Source organism: Anguilla anguilla, chromosome 15, assembly GCF_013347855.1.
Source record: "Anguilla anguilla isolate fAngAng1 chromosome 15, fAngAng1.pri, whole genome shotgun sequence".
NCBI classification, from domain to species: domain Eukaryota; kingdom Metazoa; phylum Chordata; class Actinopteri; order Anguilliformes; family Anguillidae; genus Anguilla; species Anguilla anguilla.
The window spans coordinates 35,804,777-35,825,188 of record NC_049215.1 but is presented as its reverse complement, the minus strand read 5'-3'; the positions used below and the strand labels follow the sequence as shown (position 1 = coordinate 35,825,188).

The window sequence follows — 20,412 nt, the reverse complement described above, 5'->3', positions numbered from 1 at the left end:
GTTTAAGAGGAACACCCTCCCAGCACGCTCAACAGCGCCGCCCTGCTGGTGGTGACAGGATGGAGCCCTTGGCACTGTTCCCCGGTATAAGAAGATATCGGCTGTTATAAGCATTCATTACAACAGGCATTTAGCAGACGCTCTTATCCAGAGCGACTTTTTACATAGCATCCATTTATACAGCTGTATATATACTGGAGCAATGCAGGTTAAGTACCTTGCTCAAGGGTACAACGGCAGTGTCCTACCCGGGAGTCGAGCCTGTGACCTTTAAGGTTGCAAGACCAATTCACAATCCTTTTTTCTCTTACCGACCAGCCGCCTAACAGATCCTGTTTTCTGGAGAGTTAAAAAAAAAAAAAAAAGAAAAAACCATTCAGAGTCTTGGAAAGAGCGGCTCTGTCTCCAGTTTGGGCCGATCGACAGACCGTTCTGTGGTGCGCTTTCATTTCTTCTTAAGGTGCTAAGAGGGGAAATAACATTAATTATATAACTAAATGTACATTAAATTACATGTAAGGTTATTAATACTGGTAATAGCCTTACCTGTTACTAAGATGTAATTATACTTGTGCGCAGCGTGGCTTTGCGGTATCAGGTTATTAATAATGTCTGTCTGTTCTCCGAGCGTAATTACTGACGGACATCTGCAGGTGTAGCGGGATCAAACGCAGAATCGATAATGTGCAATGTGCGATGGTTGGGTCTGTGTCCATCACTGACGGATGCTAATATCATGCTCCTATTTTACAACGCTCCAGGCTTGAATATCGGTTTATTGAAATATTTGCATTCAAAGTGGAAGACTGCTTTTCATTCTCAAATCATTGGCCTGCCTCCCCCCCCCCCCCCTCCCCCAAGGGTCATGGTCAGAGGCAACTGGACATTACAAAGAGACCCCCTCCCCCCTCCCCCCCCCCAAACTATTTTAGGAGCTGACAGCCCCACGGCCCCCCCCTCCCACCCCCACCCAAAAGCATTATTTTCTAATTTTAAAAACATTTTTCCCTCTGCTTTGGTTGGAAGGCGGCAAACATTGTAAACCAGCGCTGTTTATTCACTCCTAATTTTTAAGGGATATCTGCCTACATTTTATATATATATATATATATATATATATATATATATATATATATATATTAGATATTCCTACATTCATTTTGTTTCAATTGTAAAAATGTTTTTTCAAACAATAAATAAAATAGTACGGTAGCTCTGCGCTGGAGTTGGGGGTCGTTCAGAACTCTGAAAGCTTGTGACTTTGAAATTGACGTTAAACCAAATTTAACAAGCAGAATTAATTATTGATTGGAACTTTTAAAATACACTACTCCTGTTGTATCTAAAAACCAGAGTTAATTATTTGAGTTTGCTGTTCTGTCCTCTGCTGAAATATAAGTTTATCGCTACGAAGTCTGTTTGAAGTGTTTACGTGCATTCCTGTTCCACTGCGGGTTTTATTGGAGAAGTGAAGTCATGTCTTTATCTTATTGTATATACAGCGCATGCTGGTCCTAATAGCTGAGTTCACATTGAATGAAAACACCGGAATTGTTATACATTAACACTGAACAAACCAGAGCCATGTCACATATGTGGCAGTGCTATGGTGATTTGGCCTAACGCTGCTTAACTGGTATAGGCAAACTGCCTTAGCAAGGGCCATTACTTATTAAAAGGATATTTGTTTTAACAAAGGATATATTCTTTAATAAAACATAGATTTTTTTTTGTGTTTAAAATGTAGAAAATATTAATGCAGAAAAAAATATTCTGCCATTTTTTTTTTATAGAACATTAAATAATTAGTATATTTGATATAAAATAATTCAATGTGAAGTTTTCCCTCTCAAACACGCACACACACACTCACACACTCACTCACACACGCACGCACGCACGCACACACACACACATTCACACACTCTCACACACACACTCACACACTCACACACTCACACACACACACACACACACACACACATTCACACACTCACACACACAGAGCCTATGGAGTTATATATACAGCACATTTTCCCCAGTGTGTTCCGACAGTAGGCAGTGAGGCTATCTAAACACTCTTCTAGGTTCAGTAATTTCTCAGGCAACCTGTTAGTAAGCGCGTCCCGGTCTGTGTGCTGCCCGTACCATGAAGTGGTTTGCGGGTCTCGTGGAAAACATTATTTTAATTTTTAAAAACCATCTGCCATTGTACAATCAATTTTAAATAGTCTAAAGAGATAAGATCCCTTATGAGCGCCATGGTATTTTATTATTAGCATGCGATGAAATTTCGGGGGGTTTCTCATGAATAATTGACTGCAGCATCATGCATCGCGCTCTCGAACGCGGCTTATTTTCAAGTGCACACTCGTGTCCTACAAGTAGTTTAAGCTCCGCGGGCAAAAGGTAATTTTAAACAGATGCCACTGCTGTGATTAGTTTCCAGTGTGTGTGTGCGTGTGAATGTGTACGTGTGTATGCTTGTGTGTGTGTGGGTGCATGTGCGTGTGTACTTGTTTGTGCTTGTGTGTAAGTGTGTGTGGGTGTGTGCGTGTGAATGTGTACGTGTGTATGCCTGTGTGTGAGTGTGCATGTGTGTGTGTGTGTGTATGTGCGTGTGAATGTGTATGTGTGTATGCTTGTGTGTGTGTGTGTGTGTATTTGTGTGTGCTTGTGAATGTGTATGTGTGTATACTTGTATGTGCTCGCGCGTGCATGCGCGTGTGTGTGTGTGTATTTGTGTGTGCTTGTGAATGTGTATGTGTGTATGCTTGTGCGTGTGTGTATGTTTGTGTGTGTGTGTGTGTGTGTGTGTGTGTGTGTGTGTGTATATGTGTGTGTGTGTGCTCGCGCGTGTGTGTGTATGTGTGTGTGTGTGTGTGTGTGTGTATTTGTGTGCGCTTGTGAATGTGTATGTGTATGCTTGTGTGTGTATGTGTGTGTGTGTGTGTGTGTGTGTATTTGTGTGTGCTTGTGAATGTGTATGTGTGTATGCGTGTGTGTGTGCTCGCGCGTGTGTGTGTGTGTGTGTGTGTGTGTGTGTATGTATGTGTGTGTGCTCGCGCGTGCATGCGTGTGTGTAAAGCGCTTCAGATGTTTGTGAAACATGGCTGAGGTTCAGCTCGAGTGCAGGAGGAGGAATGTGGCTGGTCTGTAATACACCGTGTAGACTAATATCAGCTCCTCTTTTCTCATATTGCGGCGAGATATTGATCGCCTAAAATTGTACCATATTGGAGCTGTCTGTTGTGATATTCATCATGCTGTCATGTCCCCACGGTGCCTGAGAGTTATTAGAAGGTAGAGTTGAAGCGTTTTAGTTTCTGTGATGCACACTTAATCAGGAAAAAAAGATATAGATATATACAGTGTATATATATATATATATATATATATATATAGAACTCAGGTGATATCTTGCTAAAGATTTATGACTAGTCAGGCTGTACATTAAGAATTATATCATCTTGCGTGAGGACACTTGGATCTCTCTGATCTGCTGAGTCTGAAGTTTTTTGCTTGGAGGGAGGGCTTTTTTCCTCACAAGGTCTTTAAGTGGAACCTGCAGCCCGGAGGAACGGCAGTAATTTACTTAGCCGAGGGCGGCTAGCGTCCCTCAGGTCACAGAGCAGGTGAAGCTTGTCTGAGGTAATTGTTATTCGTGGGCTTTTAAACGTTACAGGTTCTACCCACCGCTTGGCACGAGACACCACTCAGCCAATCGGCCAAACAGCCAATCAGCCAATCAGATGAAAGTAAAGCACAGAGTGCTACTTTTATTAATAATAAAAAAAAAACCCCTCCTGGCCTCCACCAAGGGCATTACACCCACTATCAGGAGCCTCCTTGTTTATTGTTTATTTATTTATTTATTTATTTTTCGACCCCCCCCCCCCCCCCCCCGGGTTGGATTCATTCCCTGTGAGCGCTGTCGGAGAACGACCTGGTGGAGCGTCGCGACAGCGCGTGCAGATACACCGCCTACGTTCCTGCCCTGCAACGTTGCCGCGATTCCTCTTCATCGTACAGAAAAATACCCCATCTGCAGTGGTGCGCGCAGGGTCTGTCACTGGCAGGAAACCCGCTCCGGCACTGCCTGCCGTAAACGGCGTTTTTTAAAGCGCTTGGCAGAATTGATCAGGGCCATATTAGACTGAACTCCAGCAGATGACTAGGGCCGCGTAAACAATCTCTAAATATGCAAACATGTCTTGCCGCTGAGGGCTCGGGGGAGAAGGCCCCATTATGTGTGACTACGAGGGAAGAAACAGGCCAAGCTTGTAACCTCTTTTCACACAGAGCGGCTGCTCACATTATGTAAACATCTCCCTTCCTCTCGCTACGAATCGCTGTGGACTCCCCGGATTATTTACATTTCATTAATTATTAAAAAAGGGCATAAGCAGTAGATAATTTTTGTTTAATGTCTCACGCAGGATTCGGATGCTCAGCCCAATTAATGTTAATCATTAAGGACTTCCTGTTTAACTTCTACAAGTGTGTTTTGTCTCTGACAGGGCGTTTTCACCAAAACTGACTCCTCTCTCTCTCTCACTCAACCCCCCCCTCCCAAGATTCTGTAGCTATTTAGACCATGGTGTGATGGTGACATCACTGTCCTTTTTAGTTGTAACCCCCTGGAACTTAATTTAATGAAACAAAAAAATTTCCTGATTTCATTTCTGGAATTCCTGTTTTTACTTCCACAAAACTTAAATAAGTGAAAAAAAATAAATGAAGCAATAAATGTAATGGAATCAGTAATGAAAGCAAATCCTTTAATTCTATAATGCCGTTATGTTCTGTGTTCGGCAGTGACTATATCCACTCTGTTGATTTACAGTCTGCCCCTATAAATCTTGAAAAGTATAATATTCATGTTTTATTCTGTCTAACTGCTCTATGCATTGTCATTTTCTGTTCCTTTACATAACAGCTAAAGCTAATATTGCGCATGAAACAATACATAAATCTGTTATTAGAAATTAACATTGTGCTTTGATTGAAGGTGGGGGGGGGGGCTTTTAATTTATTTCAGGTAATAACTTTTGAAATAACGTGTTCATCACCTCCAGTGTATTGTTTACCGGTGTCTTTATTTTGGATCTGTCTCTGATAAGTATTATAATTAAAAGCACATTAAAGTCTTAACTATCATCTTAACTGACTTTCAAGTACAATTTCCCAAAACAATGGGATGGATTAATAAACAGCAGCTTTTATTTCTGTCATTCAGGGTACGTACAACAGGGAACCGATTAAATACCCTTCAGGATGACTTCTCAGTTATAATGACGCCTGTATTCCTCTGCCAGAATTTGGGATTAATTGTAAATTAATCTTCGCACCAAAGCAACTTTCCCATTGTCTGTGTCGTAAAAAACATTGGGCTTAATACAACCTGTTTGTTGGAACCTATCAGAAGATCGATGCATTTTTGAATATATCTCAAAGCTGGCTTACATATATATATATACATGAAATAAATAGGTAGGTAAAATAAAATCTGTAATGGAAAGAGCACGGCTAACGGTGATTTTAATATTTGAGGCTTAATCATCCATGCATATTAATGACCTGATTAATCCAATTCATCTTTGTGAGTCTTCTGTTTGTTTTCCCTGACCTTTTATCTCAGAAGCATTCATGCTTGGGTTGTCTTAAGCACTTACCAGCTCCTCGCTGGCTCTCCCTGAGCACTCTCTACAAAAAAAGGGACTCTTTTTAATTTATCCAGCAGTAACTCCTTCAGCTTCAGTTTGTCAGAAAATAGACTGGATGCATATGAGACAGGAAATATGTTATTATCATTACTGCGTGCATATTATTCGCCTAAAAGAACCTGACATTCAAAGGCAGGGAAACTGCGTTTCTTTTTTTCTTTTTTTACTCATCTCAGAAATCCTTTTTTTAATTTAACAGGAAACGCAACGGACGCGCGTCAGCGATACACATTAAAAGTGAAAGAGGAAAAGGGGAGTGTGAGGAGGACGGGTCTGTATTTATTCACCATTAAAAGTTTGGTTTTGCGCGGACAGGTGAAATAATTGAAAAGCGAAGCCCGGCGTGTGTACAGTCTTGTAAGGGATGGCTGTAAAATGAGACAGGAATCGGGAGACAGACGTTGCGGGGGAAAGTTTGTTGGAATGGCTGACAGTCTCGCTCTCTCTCTCATTTCAGATGTTGGCAGGGAGGCTGGGGGCCCCCACGGAAACACTCTCCTTTCATACTTGAGTAATTGATGAATTGTATGCAATATGCAAATGAGAATCCATAAATCTTATGAATGACAGCTTAATTTATGTGAGCCTTAATGAATGCAGGATTAGATTTTAATTAAATATCCTCAAAGGCACCCTGACTAGTAAGTTTTTAAAGCCTTGTTTTGAAGACTTGTTTCATGCGCACTTGCAGTTCATGAAAATGAGAGATCAGTCAGTGCTGTTAGAGGAAATTTCCTTATAATTTTTAGATAAGGGCCGTTCTGTTTTGTTAACCAAAAGGGACCGCAATTAATAAATATTGAGGGAAAAAAAATCATATCTACCAATCTCATTTAGACTTTCCTGGAACTGTTCATTTTCATATATTTGATTAACTGCATTCACTTTTAGCTGTATCTGATTTATAAGATTTTGGTACAGTATCTGTTTAATTAAGTATATCGTCCGTTAGGAATGAAAAAGTCCACCAATTAGGCATTCTTCATCAATCCCCAGTCTGCTTACTCATTATTAGTTGTAATAGAAATTATACTAAATAATTTCATGACTTAAAATGAGTGTACAAAATAATGAAACCAGTTTCCCTCCTACTAATGATAATCTGTTTTTTTAATCTTTTTATTATTTTTATTTAGTTTTCTTTCTAATGGCAGTCACATTTTTTTTTTCAAGAATTTTATATCATTATTTTAATGAAGTCGTTTTATACTTTATATTCAGTCGCTCTATTCTGTATACTTAACCAGTGGAGCAGAGGAATTCTGAGGAGACATGGCAACATTAAATCAGGTACAGGTGGGAACAGAAAGTCAAAATCACGGACCAGTGACTTTGCCCAGACATGAACTGATGTCCCAGCTCACAAATCTTTCCCCCCTTTTTTATCAGACTCTGTCATGCATACAAAAGGGAACAGGAAGAGAGCCTTATATCCGTTGTTCTGCGTATGTCTGAGTGTTGCAGACTACCGTGGGGCTGTTGACGGATTTGCAGGAGCGTGTTGCCAAGGTTTCCATGGTCACCGGTGGAAGGTGACTTCTCCCCTTCAATCTCTGTTCTTGATCTTCGCTTATTGTTCTCAACAAAAGTTCACCGCAGGATGCAGCTGTTCCGGTGAATACAAAAAAAGAAGACTGTTTGATATAAAGTGCTCCTGAGTAATCCATCTATCTGTATCTGATAACGGGCCCTTACTACCTGGGTGAAGGAACACTGGACAGGTGCGCGAGACAGCTGATTGAGATAAGCCAGCAGCCACCGAATGCAAATCGACGTGCGTGCAGATAACGTGATCACAGACAGGGCTGAAAAATATTGTGCGGGCGGAATAATGTGTGTCTCTGCCGTTTTCGTGGTCTTTTCTTTCGGAGGTGCTAGGGGCTGCGACGGAAGTGTGAATTGGTGTAATGTGTTTTGTACGAGCGTTACACGCACCGGGTTTGCGTTTCCGTTTCTCCTCTTCTGTATACGGCGAGGACGGAGTGTTGTGCTTTTGGCCACGCCCTTTACTCACGACCAGATCCACGCGCATACTGTATGTATTTGATCGTGATCGTGACATTAGAGATGAACAGCCTACGCGTGGGGAAAAAAATGATGTATGGTTGCCCTACCATCAATGAAAGGAAAAGTACCGTCTCAGCCAGGAGAAAGGATGCCTTTAAGTTTGGGCTCATTGCCCTTTACCTCCGTCCTTATCTTATCAGATCGATTGTAAATGGGTAGTTATTTACGATAACGCAAGCATGTTACTCCCGTCCTTCAACAAACTGAGATAACCTCTCTTGGGGAATGCATGTGCAAGAGCGCCTAATTAAACTGAAACTACTTACTTTTTTTTTTCCACTGACATTTAAAATAAGTAAGAGCTTGTGAATATATACATGAAAAGTCTGGAGAAAAGTCGGTTTGTTCATTATATCATCGGGACCTTATTTTCACTGCTGGTCACCGTCTCCGCGAACTAATCAATGAGACATGCAGTCCTATCGCGCACAAAGAAAAAAGAAAAATAAACCAGCGATAATCCCTCAGTTAAAAGGTTATTTGGCACGATAAAGGCAATTTTGTTAATTTATTTACTCTCTGCTACAGAGAGATAAAGAAAAGGAACAATTAGGGAATTTTAGGTGAGAGATTTTAAAAGGGCAGTGACACTGGGTTAATATTTTATAAGGCCTGATTGGCGTTGTGCTGAGAATCTCTATTTGAAAAACCCGGGGCCTAATAGTTCACGGTTCGGGAATACTGTGGCACTCCCGGTTTCGCTATGCTGCGTGGAAGTGGAAAATGTGTCTGAAATCTCAAACAAAAGAAGACTCACATAACTGTGCACATTTTTATGTTTATCTCTCTATTGTATAAAACCTTTATAAAAAGCAATGAACCATTTTTAATGTTACATTACATTATTGAACCAAATAGATTTGTAAACTGTAACAGAGAACTATCCATTGTTTTAAAAAAACCCTAAAATAGTTTTTGAACTGCAAATCTAAGTAGGGAGTCCTGTATAGGCGGAAGTGAAGTTTAATGGTTTGGAAACTCAGCTTGTACCCAAAGGTTGCAGGTTTGATCCCCAGGTATTATACCTTTGCCATTGTATATGTAACCTGCCCTACTTCAGTATTCTGTATACAGTATACTCAGCTGTATAAAATGGGTACTCTGCAGAAAGCTTGCAAATTATGTGCAGTACTCATTATTTTGTTGCTAATGTACTTAAATATTGGTTCTTCCAACTGATGGTCATATCAAATTTACCCAGTTTTTGAGACACCCAAAAGAGGGAATCTTATGTTCTTGTCCATGTGCGAAAATCTAATAATGTTTTTTAAAAAAAAAAAAAGATCAGATATATTTCTGTCCTCCTGCTGCGAATAATCCAAGGTCTGCTTGTCTGGCAGCCTGACACTAATGAAAGAAACATTACTGATGAGAACCACATTATCTGTACATTAAAACAAAAATAAATTAAAGCTTACTTTTGCCTCAGAAGTTGAGATTCAAAGACTGTTGAGGAGTTTGAAGACATGTTGCTAAGTGGGATGTGAGAACAGGTAGAAGAAAAGCATTTGAAGATTGACTGGAACATTCTTGCTTTGCCTCATCATTTAGTAATGTCTAACTCACCTCAGCTAAACTTTCTTCAGCCAGCATTTGGCCATGTTTGTAATGTTTTACAGAAAACAAACACGATGGTGTTGTCTTTATGGCTGGAATATATTAAATCTTGTGACATCCCATTGGTATTGAGTGAAATTTTCAAATTCTCCTTTTGCTTCTCCAAGTAACAAATGGCAATGTTGTCAGTCTAATCTAAGGTGCATTGAGGAAGAATAGCTCGTTCTCAGAGCTAACTTTTTCAGTACCTGGCAGTTATTATCTGTATTTTCACTTGTATTCAATAACTAATTTGAATAACTAAGCACAAAAAATGATTGAACATTTTAATGCGAAATATTGACAAATTTTTAAAAAAAGTAGTCACACTTAAACTGCATGCTTTGAAGAAAGATGTGTGGAAGGCTCAGTATTATCAGTAATGGATGCTTTTGTAATAGAGTTGCATTAGCCCGAGGCACCGTATTTAATATGTGTCCTGGCAATTGTTGTACCTGTATTGGTGTTAAAGTATTAAATACAGTTACGAACTGGCTGGTAGATATTCACATATATTTTAAAAGTATGGAAACACTTGCTCTCAGCTCACTTGGATAAAATTTGGTAAAGATGTTTGTGGGAAATAAAGATTGGTCGGTATTTGATATTCCGTCTTTGTCACTTCAGAACTTCAGAGTCCTCTGAAGAAATTAGTGTGTAACAGTGGCATCGACATCATTGCCTGCTGTGGACTAATTTCGCCAGTCGAACGCAGACTTCTGTTGTGATTGAATGAAACTATCAACAGGAATGTGTGGTCTGCGTTAGCGATTATGCTGATGGGTAAGTGTACACAGTGTAGGAATCGTGGCAGAGGAGAGCTCTGTGAATTAGCCAGATAGCTACCTAATACACCAGGGTGAAAACGAAATGGACAGAATCAACATCGTTTAGTGACACTCGAGAAGCCATTTGAGAAAGCAATTGAGTCCTGCAATTAAATTATGACAATGAAAATAACTTAATAAAAAAACATTCAGTCTTTTTTTCAGCATTTAGCTGCTGGGACGTTTATCGGACTGCTCAGGGCTCTCCACATCACAGAAATGAAAGCACAACCTACTTGTCTCGCCCTTCATATCCACAGCTGGAAAACGACACTGCAGGTGTACTTTTACATGTAAAAAAAAAAGGAAATAATTGACAATTTAACCAACATTTTGTGCTCATTGGCTTTGTAGCTATGGCTGTAAAAACATATTCCACCTTTTCATTCATGCTGCTGTAGATTAACACATACCATAAAAGCTGCCAATTTCAGATCAGGGAAAAATGGGTGGCTGTGTAGTATAATGGTTAGGGAACTGGGCTTGTAAATGAAAGGTTGCAGATTTGATTCCTAGCTGGGGCACTGCGGTTTACCCTTGAGTAAGGTGCCTAATCTGAACTGCTTCAGTAAATGTATAGCCGTATAAATATGTATGTGAATGAGTGTGTTGTGTTGAGCAGGATAAGTCTGTTAAATTCCAAAATGAATGTAAATTATTATAAGTATTATAAATGCTAAAACATGAAGCCAGAAATGAGTCAATTGGCACCTTGAACCGCATAACTAACATTGCCTGCACATCTCAGTAGGTTAGCTCCTTTCATGGCTCAGAGGACAGAAGTGGCACATTTATTAAGCTGACCTCTATCAGCAGCGCAGCAAAGGATTCTGGTCATTGAAGTCTTATGAATGGTAGCACACAGACAGGTATTACAGTATTACCATCCTGCTTGTTAGATAATGATTCAGGCTGTGTACAGTGGGTAGCCAGACTGATTTGCTCGTTTTATATTCCAGCTCAGGTAGTAGCCATATCTGCAACAACAACAACAACAAAAAAAAAAAAACATTTTTATTGCAATGAGCCTATAATACAAACATCCATCCATTCATCCATCCATTATATATACCCGCTTATCCTGCTCTGGGTCGTGAGGGGTGCTGGAGCCTATCCCAGCATGCATGCAGGAATACACTTCCCAAGCTATCGTAGATAATACAAACAGATTATTATTATTATTCTTTTTTCTATTGTTTTGGTTGGGGAAGCTCAAAAAGAACCGACGCAAACGTGTGTTTGAACCCGTGTGGAGTTTGACATTTTCGGCAAACGAGCGAGCACAGGGGACCGCGAGGCGGCTCTGACGACGGTGTCGGTGGAGCGGACGCCGAGCGGCGCCGGGGCAATGGAGAGCGGCATTCTGCCGGATCGGGTGTTTCGCCCGCGCGCTTTTTCTGAGAGAGGGAGCCGGAGAAATGATTAATAGAAACGGGGACGCTGTGCTGTAATAGCGCTGCTGCATGGAAATTGGAACTTTATGGAGTGTATTGTTTGCCTATAATCTGATTGCTTTAGCAGGCACCGGCGTGTTGCATTGGTATCGGGTTTCGGGCCTGGGTCAACACGGACCGAGTCCATTAAAGGAGCTCGGGGTTCAGCCGAAGTTCACGGCAGTTTTCCTTTTTCGGCGCACTTGCAAAACGAGAAGGAAGAAAAACCCTCGCGTTCGTGGCGTATTCCGCTCTTAGGGGCCCTGTCGCTGGCGGCGCTGGTCGGCTCTGTTTCCTGAAGTCGCCCGTTGCCCGCCAGAGCGATCGTCTGTGGCGTAAACAGAGGGAAATCCATTCGATAGGTTTTAAAAGCAAGTCTGCAACGTTGCTGCGCTTGACAGTAAAGGGAAATGTAATGCATTTAAACATTAAGAGAATTAGCACTTCAGCGGTGATGGATTGCGGACCCGGCTCCGTTTTGCTCATTTCCAGTGCCGAGTGCCTTTTTAGATTAATTTTTTTTTGCGCACGCTTTGTTTGCAGCGTAAAGTGGGCGAAGAGAACGCGTCTCTCCTTACAGTCACGTGACTGTTCAGCAGTAATGCGCTGTGTGTGCGTGCGCGCGGAGGAAAATGCCCCAGCGCTGCGAGCCACGGTGGGGAAAAATGCGCTTTCAGCACAAACCGCTCTGAGACGGACCCGCCCCTAATGCGATCCTGACCCCCCGGGTCAGCGAAATGGCCGCTCGGCATCGCTAACAATAACTTGATTTAAGGCCCGAATTACACGCCGGACGTAACACACTTTGAAAATGGATATTTTTCAAATAAACGCGGCGTTCCTTTCAGTGCGCTAGCCGGCTTCGCCGCCTCGCCGTCCCCGCTGTTCCCGCCATTCCCGCTGTCGGCCGATCGCGGCCTCCGTGCGACTCTCAGGCGACGCCCCGCCCTCCCCAAACCAGCGCTCCACGCTAATGTCTTACTCACGTGGAATTTCTCTGCCAGGCTGCTCCATGAGTATCAGTCGCTTGCCGAATAGTCCGGTGGTTTTGGTGTAGCCCATGTTAGGCCGTTGAACTGAGAACTTGAATCTTGTCACGTCCTGTGCCGAATAAGGGAAGAACTTCCTGTAATTCCGTGAAATATCCTATTGAATAGCCGCATAGTGGTAAAATCCTGTCATAAATTCGGTGTACTGTGTTTTTTCATCTGATCATCGGTCTGTGCTGCAGCAGTGGGAGTTGTTCAGGACTAATATACGCATTGCCTCTGATCATCGTACATACTTCACTGCCTCTGTATTATTACACTAGTTATGATTTCTGCGTCAGGAGCGTTTGAGCAAAGTGCTTTCGAGGAATAGCATGAATGTAATGACCTCTTGTCATCTGTGTGACATTTTCCGAGTATGTTCTGCATTCTCAGTGGACCTGTTTTTTACAGGTCGCACATTTTATGAGAGTAGTTTGACAGAGGCATGGATTTAGAGTGTACAGCTTTAGAGAACGTGTTGCAGATTACAGTTTAAGTTAATTTCAGTTATTGGGTGAGCAGTAGGGGGCGCTAAACTGGCTAATTGCATTTGAAATTTGTTTATGAAGAAGAACGTTGTCAAAGCGCACTGCTAAGCAAAACCCAGAGATATGTCCTTTTGGCATATTTAAAGTTAAGACCTTGGCTAAACGCTTCACACATTATCAGAATCTGCTCGTTTTTCCTAAGTGCCTGGAGCCAAAATGGAAGTGGCAGTTTTGTCCGTTCAAGGTTCTGCGCTCTTAGCATTGTTGAAAAATGCTTTTAACATCGCGTACCTCTATTGAGGCCTTGTATAAATAATTCAGCGACGGAGCACGTCGAAAGTGATGACAGAAGGGCTATCTCCAGTCTCGCCTCGTGAGATCAAAGACGTGTTTGCGTTTAAATAAGAATTGTATTTCAAACTGTTCCTCCGTTGATCTTGCTCTCGTTCACCCCTCTTCCCCCCTCGTTTGGGAATAACCCCCTCTATTTAGTGAAAGTGACTAAGTCCAACGAGGGGCCTGCGTAAAAAAAAAAAAAAAATCCCAGAATTCCTCCTGCTTTCGAAACCGGGCTGTGTCCTTCAGAGGCACTATAGTGCAGTTTTTTTGGCAGTTGCGGTCCAGCCCCGCTTTCGTCGCCACCTGCCGCTCCTCGCCATCGCCACCAGGCCCCGCCCATCACCTGGGCCGCTACCTCAGGACTGTCATTTAGCTGCCCCTAATCTGATGGTGAACACTGACTGACCACGTTGGTCACCAGTCTACACCCTGAGCTGATCAGAGGAGGATGGGTTTCCCCCCTTGAGCCCGGTTCCTTCTGAAGTTTCTTCCCATCTGCCACAGGGAGTTTTTCCTTGCCACTGTTGCTTTATGCTTGCTCCTGTGGGGGTGTAGGCCAGGGTTGTCTGTGAAGCGTATTGTGACAACTGTTTGTGAAATGCGCTATATAAATAAATTTTGATTGATGATTGATTGGTTGATTGATTCCAACCATGTGTTTGTCTTGGTCCAATCAGCTGTTACTCTCTCAGACTGCGAGGCGTGTGTGTTGTCTGTCCTGTCGTGCCCTCAGGTCTCTCTCATACACACCGCAGGACTGCTGGACTGAATATTCAGAAGTGATGATTTATATATTTCATCTGGCATGAGCGAAGGAGATATAACGGAGTGCCCAGTTTACAGAGAACCCAGTGAAGAGACATACATCGTTTTTAATTGGCTAAAGCTGTAGCTAATGGCTACACTGTGCTCAATGTGCTCTGCTAGATGCATTGAATGTACTGGGTCAAATTTCCATCTAAACAGCTCACTTTGCATATAGTTTACCTGCTAAGTACTGTGTGGTTGCTGTAAGTACACACTCATGTGGGTTATATAAAGCAGGGTTGTGTATAGGGTGAGAGAGAGACTGAAATTAAGCCCAGCTTCAAATAACTTTGCGACGTGTGCAAATTAACTTTGAATAACATATTAAAGTGATTTCTCATTGGACTGGTGGTCTTTGAAATTAGCTAAATATGTTGTGCAGTAATTTTAAGTAAAACTCGACGATGTCCACTCATACTTAATGATAAAGACAGATTTGTCAGAGGGAATGTGGGCCTACACGAGCTGCTTCATGTGCAGGTATTCCTGCAACTGTGTGCACATGCATTAATGTTTCAACTTGAATTGCACTACCATATTCCTCTTTCAGTGTAATTGCAGTTGCACTGCGCTCAAGTGCAATTTCAGCATCTGAACTCGAATAACTTGCTTTGCAGCCTAAACAAGTTGGGATCAATAATGCAAATGCAGTGCATTGTGGGAGAATTGCGGGATTACATTACAAAGCAACAAAGTATCGGAGTCGTGTAAACAGAGTGCTGTAAATCCCACCACCATCGTGCCCGCGTACGAACGCTGAGGTTGGGCGCTGTACTGAACACACAACCTGCCGTGCGGTTCTGTTCTGCCTGTACTGAACACACAACCTGCCGTGCGGTTCCGTTCAGCCTGTACTGAACACACAACCTGCCGTGCGGTTCCGTTCAGCCTGTACTGAACACACAACCTGCCGTGCGGTTCCGTTCAGCCTGTACTGAACACACAACCTGCCGTGCGGTTCTGTTCAGCCTGTACTGAACACACAACCTGCCGTGCGGTTCCGTTCAGCCTGTACTGAACACACAACCTGCCGTGCGGTTCCGTTCAGCCTGTACTGAACACACAACCTGCCGTGCGGTTCCGTTCAGCCTGTACTGAACACACAACCTGCCGTGCGGTTCCGTTCAGCCTGTACTGAACACACAACCTGCCGTGCGGTTCTGTTCAGCCTGTACTGAACACACAACCTGCCGTGCGGTTCCGTTCAGCCTGTACTGAACACACAACCTGCCGTGCGGTTCTGTTCAGCCTGTACTGAACACACAACCTGCCGTGAGGTTCCGTTCAGCCTGTACTGAACACACAACCTGCCCTGCGGTTCCGTTCAGCCTGTACTGAACACACAACCTGCCCTGCGGTTCCATTCAGCCTGTACTGAACACACAACCTGCCGTGCGGTTCCGTTCAGCCTGTACTGAACACACAACCTGCCGTGCGGTTCTGTTCAGCCTGTACTGAACACACAACCTGCCGTGCGGTTCTGTTCAGCCTGTACTGAACACACAACCTGCCCTGCGGTTCTGTTCAGCCTGTACTGTATAAAACACACACATGAGCTGCGGAAATGCGCATCCATGACTGCGTTAACTGTCAGAGTTCCATTAGTCCTTCAGCAGCGTGTGTACAAGATGAACCTTTAACAAATGAACCTTCATTTTTTGCTAGCCATAGGGAATGTCTTTATCCCTATTTAGTTATTTTTTAAAGGATGGGACGTGAATGCAGGTATTGTAAATATTACTGTGACACATTTATTTCAGCAGTCTCTTGAAATGGGGAAGGGGGGGGGGTTAAGGGGTATGCATCTCTGTGGCCTGTGTGATCTGAGAGGTGTTGCGCAACAGGCCCTGGTGCTGCTGGAATAAAGGAAGAACACATTACAGTATCTTACTGGAATAATCTGTCTCGGGAGTGTGGATGGCTGGCCAAAAAAAAGGACTTAAAAAAGAAAAGAAATATGCGTATTATGATTTGTAACAATTGCCTAAAATGGATTTTGGCGGTAACCCTCCCCCCCCCCCCCCCTGCCGAGCTGCACAATCCACCCCCCTCCCCTTCCAAAAAAAAAAAATCGTAATGAGTTAATCATCTCAGAGAGGGGAAAAACACAAATGAAAGAAAAGCCTTTTTTTTTTTTTTTTTTTTTTTTTTTTTTTTTTTTTCTTCAAAAAGACACTTTCCCACCAGATTAAGCGTGTACTGCCATTTATCATCCCGATATGAGGTCAGCGGACTGAGGTAATAAAACACTCCATCAGAAATGTACTACAGGTCGGATTCACTCGCTCACCACACCTTCCGGCCGGCTCCCGTGTTAAATCACACAAGCAGAACATCTCCTCAGGCCGCCCTCGGCTTGTAATTTCCCCCAGAACCTTAACATATCATTCATTACAAGAACTACACATATTTGGTTTTTAAAAGTCTCATAAATCAGCCGAGGCCCGGCTGCAATAATTATAACAAGTTAACATGTAATTTTCAGGCTGAAAGCTGCATGGCGGATTTTAGCATATGCAAACGAGGCAATTCAAATAGAGTCGGGATATTAATACCGAGGAGCAGGTAACGAGGTACGGGCTATGAATTATGCATCAAAAAGCGGTTGATCTTCAATAAAGGAAATGAATTCAGCGTGTAATCTAATTAGTAATGGAAGTATATTATGTTGAACTGCGGAAAGCAACTGTCCTTGAGAAAGAAATTTATTTACAGTACATGCTGGCTCTTTTGGAATGGTATTGCGATTTGAAGTGGGTAGAATGCTAAACCATTCTCTCTCTCTCTCTCCCTCTCTCCCTCCCTCTCTTATCTCTCTCTCCATCCCTCTCAATCTCAATCTTTTTTCATTCTTTCTCTCTGTCTGTCTCTGTCTCTGTCTCTCATCTCTCTCTGTGTTTCTGTCTCTTCTGCTCTCCCTCCCTCCCTCTCTCATCTCTCTCTCCCTCCCTCTCTCCATCCCTCTCAATCTCAATAATTTTTTTTCTCTCTCTCTCTGGCTCTCTCTCTCTGTCTCTCATCTCTCTCTCTCTGTCTCTCCCTCCCCCTCTCTCTCTCTCTCTCCCTCATCTCTCTCTCTCTCTCTCTCTCTCTCTGTGTCTCTCTCTCTCTCGCTCTTTATCCCTCCATCCTGTCCTTCTGTCTTTCCTGCTCTCTGTATATATATTTATTTATATTTTCAGTTCTCGACCTGGACGGCCTCCGAAGAGGACACAGAGCGTCACGTCTCCGGAGAACCCCCACATCATGCCCCACACCGTGCCCGGCCTCATGTCACCTGGAATCATTCCACCCACAGGTAAATTTGGGCTTTCGACCCAGGGCCCCCGTCCTCTAGAGCCACCTCCCCCGGAGTCCTCACAGCGCCCACCCCCCCCCTCACCCCCCACCCCAAAGGGCAAACTGACACAGCCGGACACCGAAAACACAAAGAAAAGAAAGGAGAAAAATACTCCCCATAAAACCTGGTTGTTACACCCGCCAGCCCAACATTGTACTGCAATGTATGTTTCACATATTCTATTTCAATTGTTCGTGCTTTTGCCTGTACAAATGAGCAAGCATAACCACATGCATTCCTTATTTAATGGTACTCCTCTTACTGTAAATAAATTATTGAAAAGAGTGGCTATCCAGTTTTCTTGTCTTGAAGTATTTAAATAGAAATTTACGCAATATATTGGACAATATTTTTTTTATTTTATGAAGATTATGTGGCTCATAATTAGTTAAACCATGATATCTTTATTTAAGAACCAAAAAATGTGCCCAGAACATTCTTGCAGAAAAATGTATCATAAATGCATTGTAAGATAAGCAATCCAATTATCTGAAATATTTTCAAGGGCAAAAATAACTTTTTGGCTTACCTGGCAGTTTGCATAAATTAAAATGCCACACACTGAAATTAGCTGGACTTTATATTATGTGCCTAGGTGTATTGAGTAGTCAGACATGCCACACAGGGAGTCTGTATCACTATAGGTTATGTCTGTGTTGGGAGTTAACTGGTGTTTTGCAGATAGGGATGATTTTTTAAAAACCTTTTGAAGGAAATCAAAATGAAGTGTCTACACTATGCACGATTTGCTTATTGAAGGGCATGGGCTACTCTTTGGATTAAAGCGGAACATTTTGTAGAATCATCAAGGTCATATCATTTGTTTTGTCAATGAGGTATGGACCGAAGAGTGATACCTTAGATTAATAGGAACACAATGAAAGGAAGTCATAGATGAGGCTTCTAGTACTGCAGGTTGTTGACTCTTAATGTCTGTACATTAGCTGGAACTGAATGGGAGATTACAGCAAGTGTCTTGCCAAGAATCTGAATGAAGAATTCCACAGACCATTCTAGAACACTTCTGCCAGTCAGCGATATGTATCTGTCTGGCACCGTCAGAACTTTGAACTCTAAAGTAAATAGAAACGGAACACACCGCAGGTATGCACTGTAACTTGGTGTTGGTTTAATAAATTCCATAGTTTGACTTTAGTTCTTAGTTTGCTTTGTTTTTCTGAAAAACAACTTGGAGGAATGATGGGAAGACTGGTTGGACCTAATTTTTTGGGAGGGGGGGGAAAAAAAACCTTGTTTGGTGCAACACGAGATATTTGAACAGAATCACAAAGTCCAATGCTTGGCTGGTGATAATTACTGGTAATTACATTTGTCTTTGTCTAAAATTCTGAAATGAAAGGATAACCTTGAACTAATTTTAACAATCAATCCTTTTGTTCCAGGGCGTTAATTCTGCTCTTCTAATGTGCTCAGTGGAAAGGCCCGCTGGGACTGTGTGGGTAGATGTAATGTATTCGTCCTGAAGGATACTCAGTAAAACACTGCTTTGTCCCGACAAACAGACAGTCCTCGTGGTAATAGACGCCTTACAAAGCAGGGAAGACAGGCCTGCTAGTTCTCATATGAAAGCCAGCCCATGATAAGTACTTTGCGCTCCCTCTTAAGAACAGCCCTAAGTAGGTCTGATGTATTATGAGCAAAATCCCCAAACTAACTTTTAATTTGCGGGCGTTAATCCTGAGTGAGACGCATAAGCAGCGGAGACCTCTGTAACTAGCTTTATTAAAACTTCACACTGTAACTAATACACACAGAATATACGCATCTGCTTATTTTCTGTTAGGCAGTTTCAAAGTGAGAATATTTATTGCTTGGATGTGTCAACGCAAGTGGTAGTCAGACTATAAACCTTAGCATGTAAATATTTGTCACTCACAGTTAACCAATCAGAGGCATGGAAAGTAGACAAAAATATTATGCTGTGTTCTGTTTATCATTGCCATTTACTGCCTTCAGATCCGTATCATTTCCCGACATTGATTTTAAAGCCGGATACTGGCCGTTCTACTTTTTTACGCCCAACGTGTCACTTACTGCTCTATTCTGCATATGGATGCACCCGTGATTCTGTACTGTGAGAGTGCATTCTAGACTGAGTTTATATTTAAAATGGCTGCGCTCCTCCTGTGAGTGCAGCAGGAAGGGATTAGGAGTGGTTCACTTGGTGTGAACGCAGGATGCTCCGGGGAGTCACCGGTTCGAGCTTCAAGGCTTGTATAGCGTTAGCCAGCGATGACACAATTGGTCGACGAATAGATTGGCAACCTGTCCAGGGTGTATTCCTGCCACCTGCCAAATGCATGCTGGGATAGTCTTCAGCACTTGGTCCGGTCTCGCCGAGGGGCGGGGTTTTAATCAGCCAGGGTTCCCTCGTGTGCGACCGACGCGATTGGTTCCTTCCTCTTTCCTTCAGTGCTGTGTGGCCTATCAGGTGTAAGATAGTTTCCTAAAATAAATCACGAGCGCAGACAAAGCCAAGTGTTTTGGTTTTATTTAGGTTCTTCCTGGGGCACTGGTGTGCTGTCCTTTGGCATATATGGCCAAAGCAGGAACACTAGCAACATCTTACATTACATTACATTACATTATAGGCATTTAGCAGACGCTCTTATCCAGAGCGACGTACAACAAGTGCATAGGTTTCATGATGTAGAGGCGCAAAAGAAACACTAGAGTGAAGTAAGGATCGTAGTGCCAGAAGTGACCACATCGATCAGGACTCCAACCCTGTAGAGTA

The 20,412-nt window shown here is 42.6% G+C and overlaps 1 protein-coding gene across 2 annotated transcripts in view; it reads left to right on the top strand.

The window, feature by feature from the left end:
- Positions 1-20,412, top strand: part of LOC118213947 (dachshund homolog 1-like) — a 164,760-nt gene that overhangs the window by 54,969 nt on the left and 89,379 nt on the right. For both annotated transcript variants that reach the window (XM_035393225.1, XM_035393226.1), the window contains exon 2: positions 17,497-17,612. In XM_035393225.1, coding sequence (XP_035249116.1) covers positions 17,497-17,612 — 116 coding nt within the window. The remainder of the gene's footprint in view (positions 1-17,496; positions 17,613-20,412) is intronic.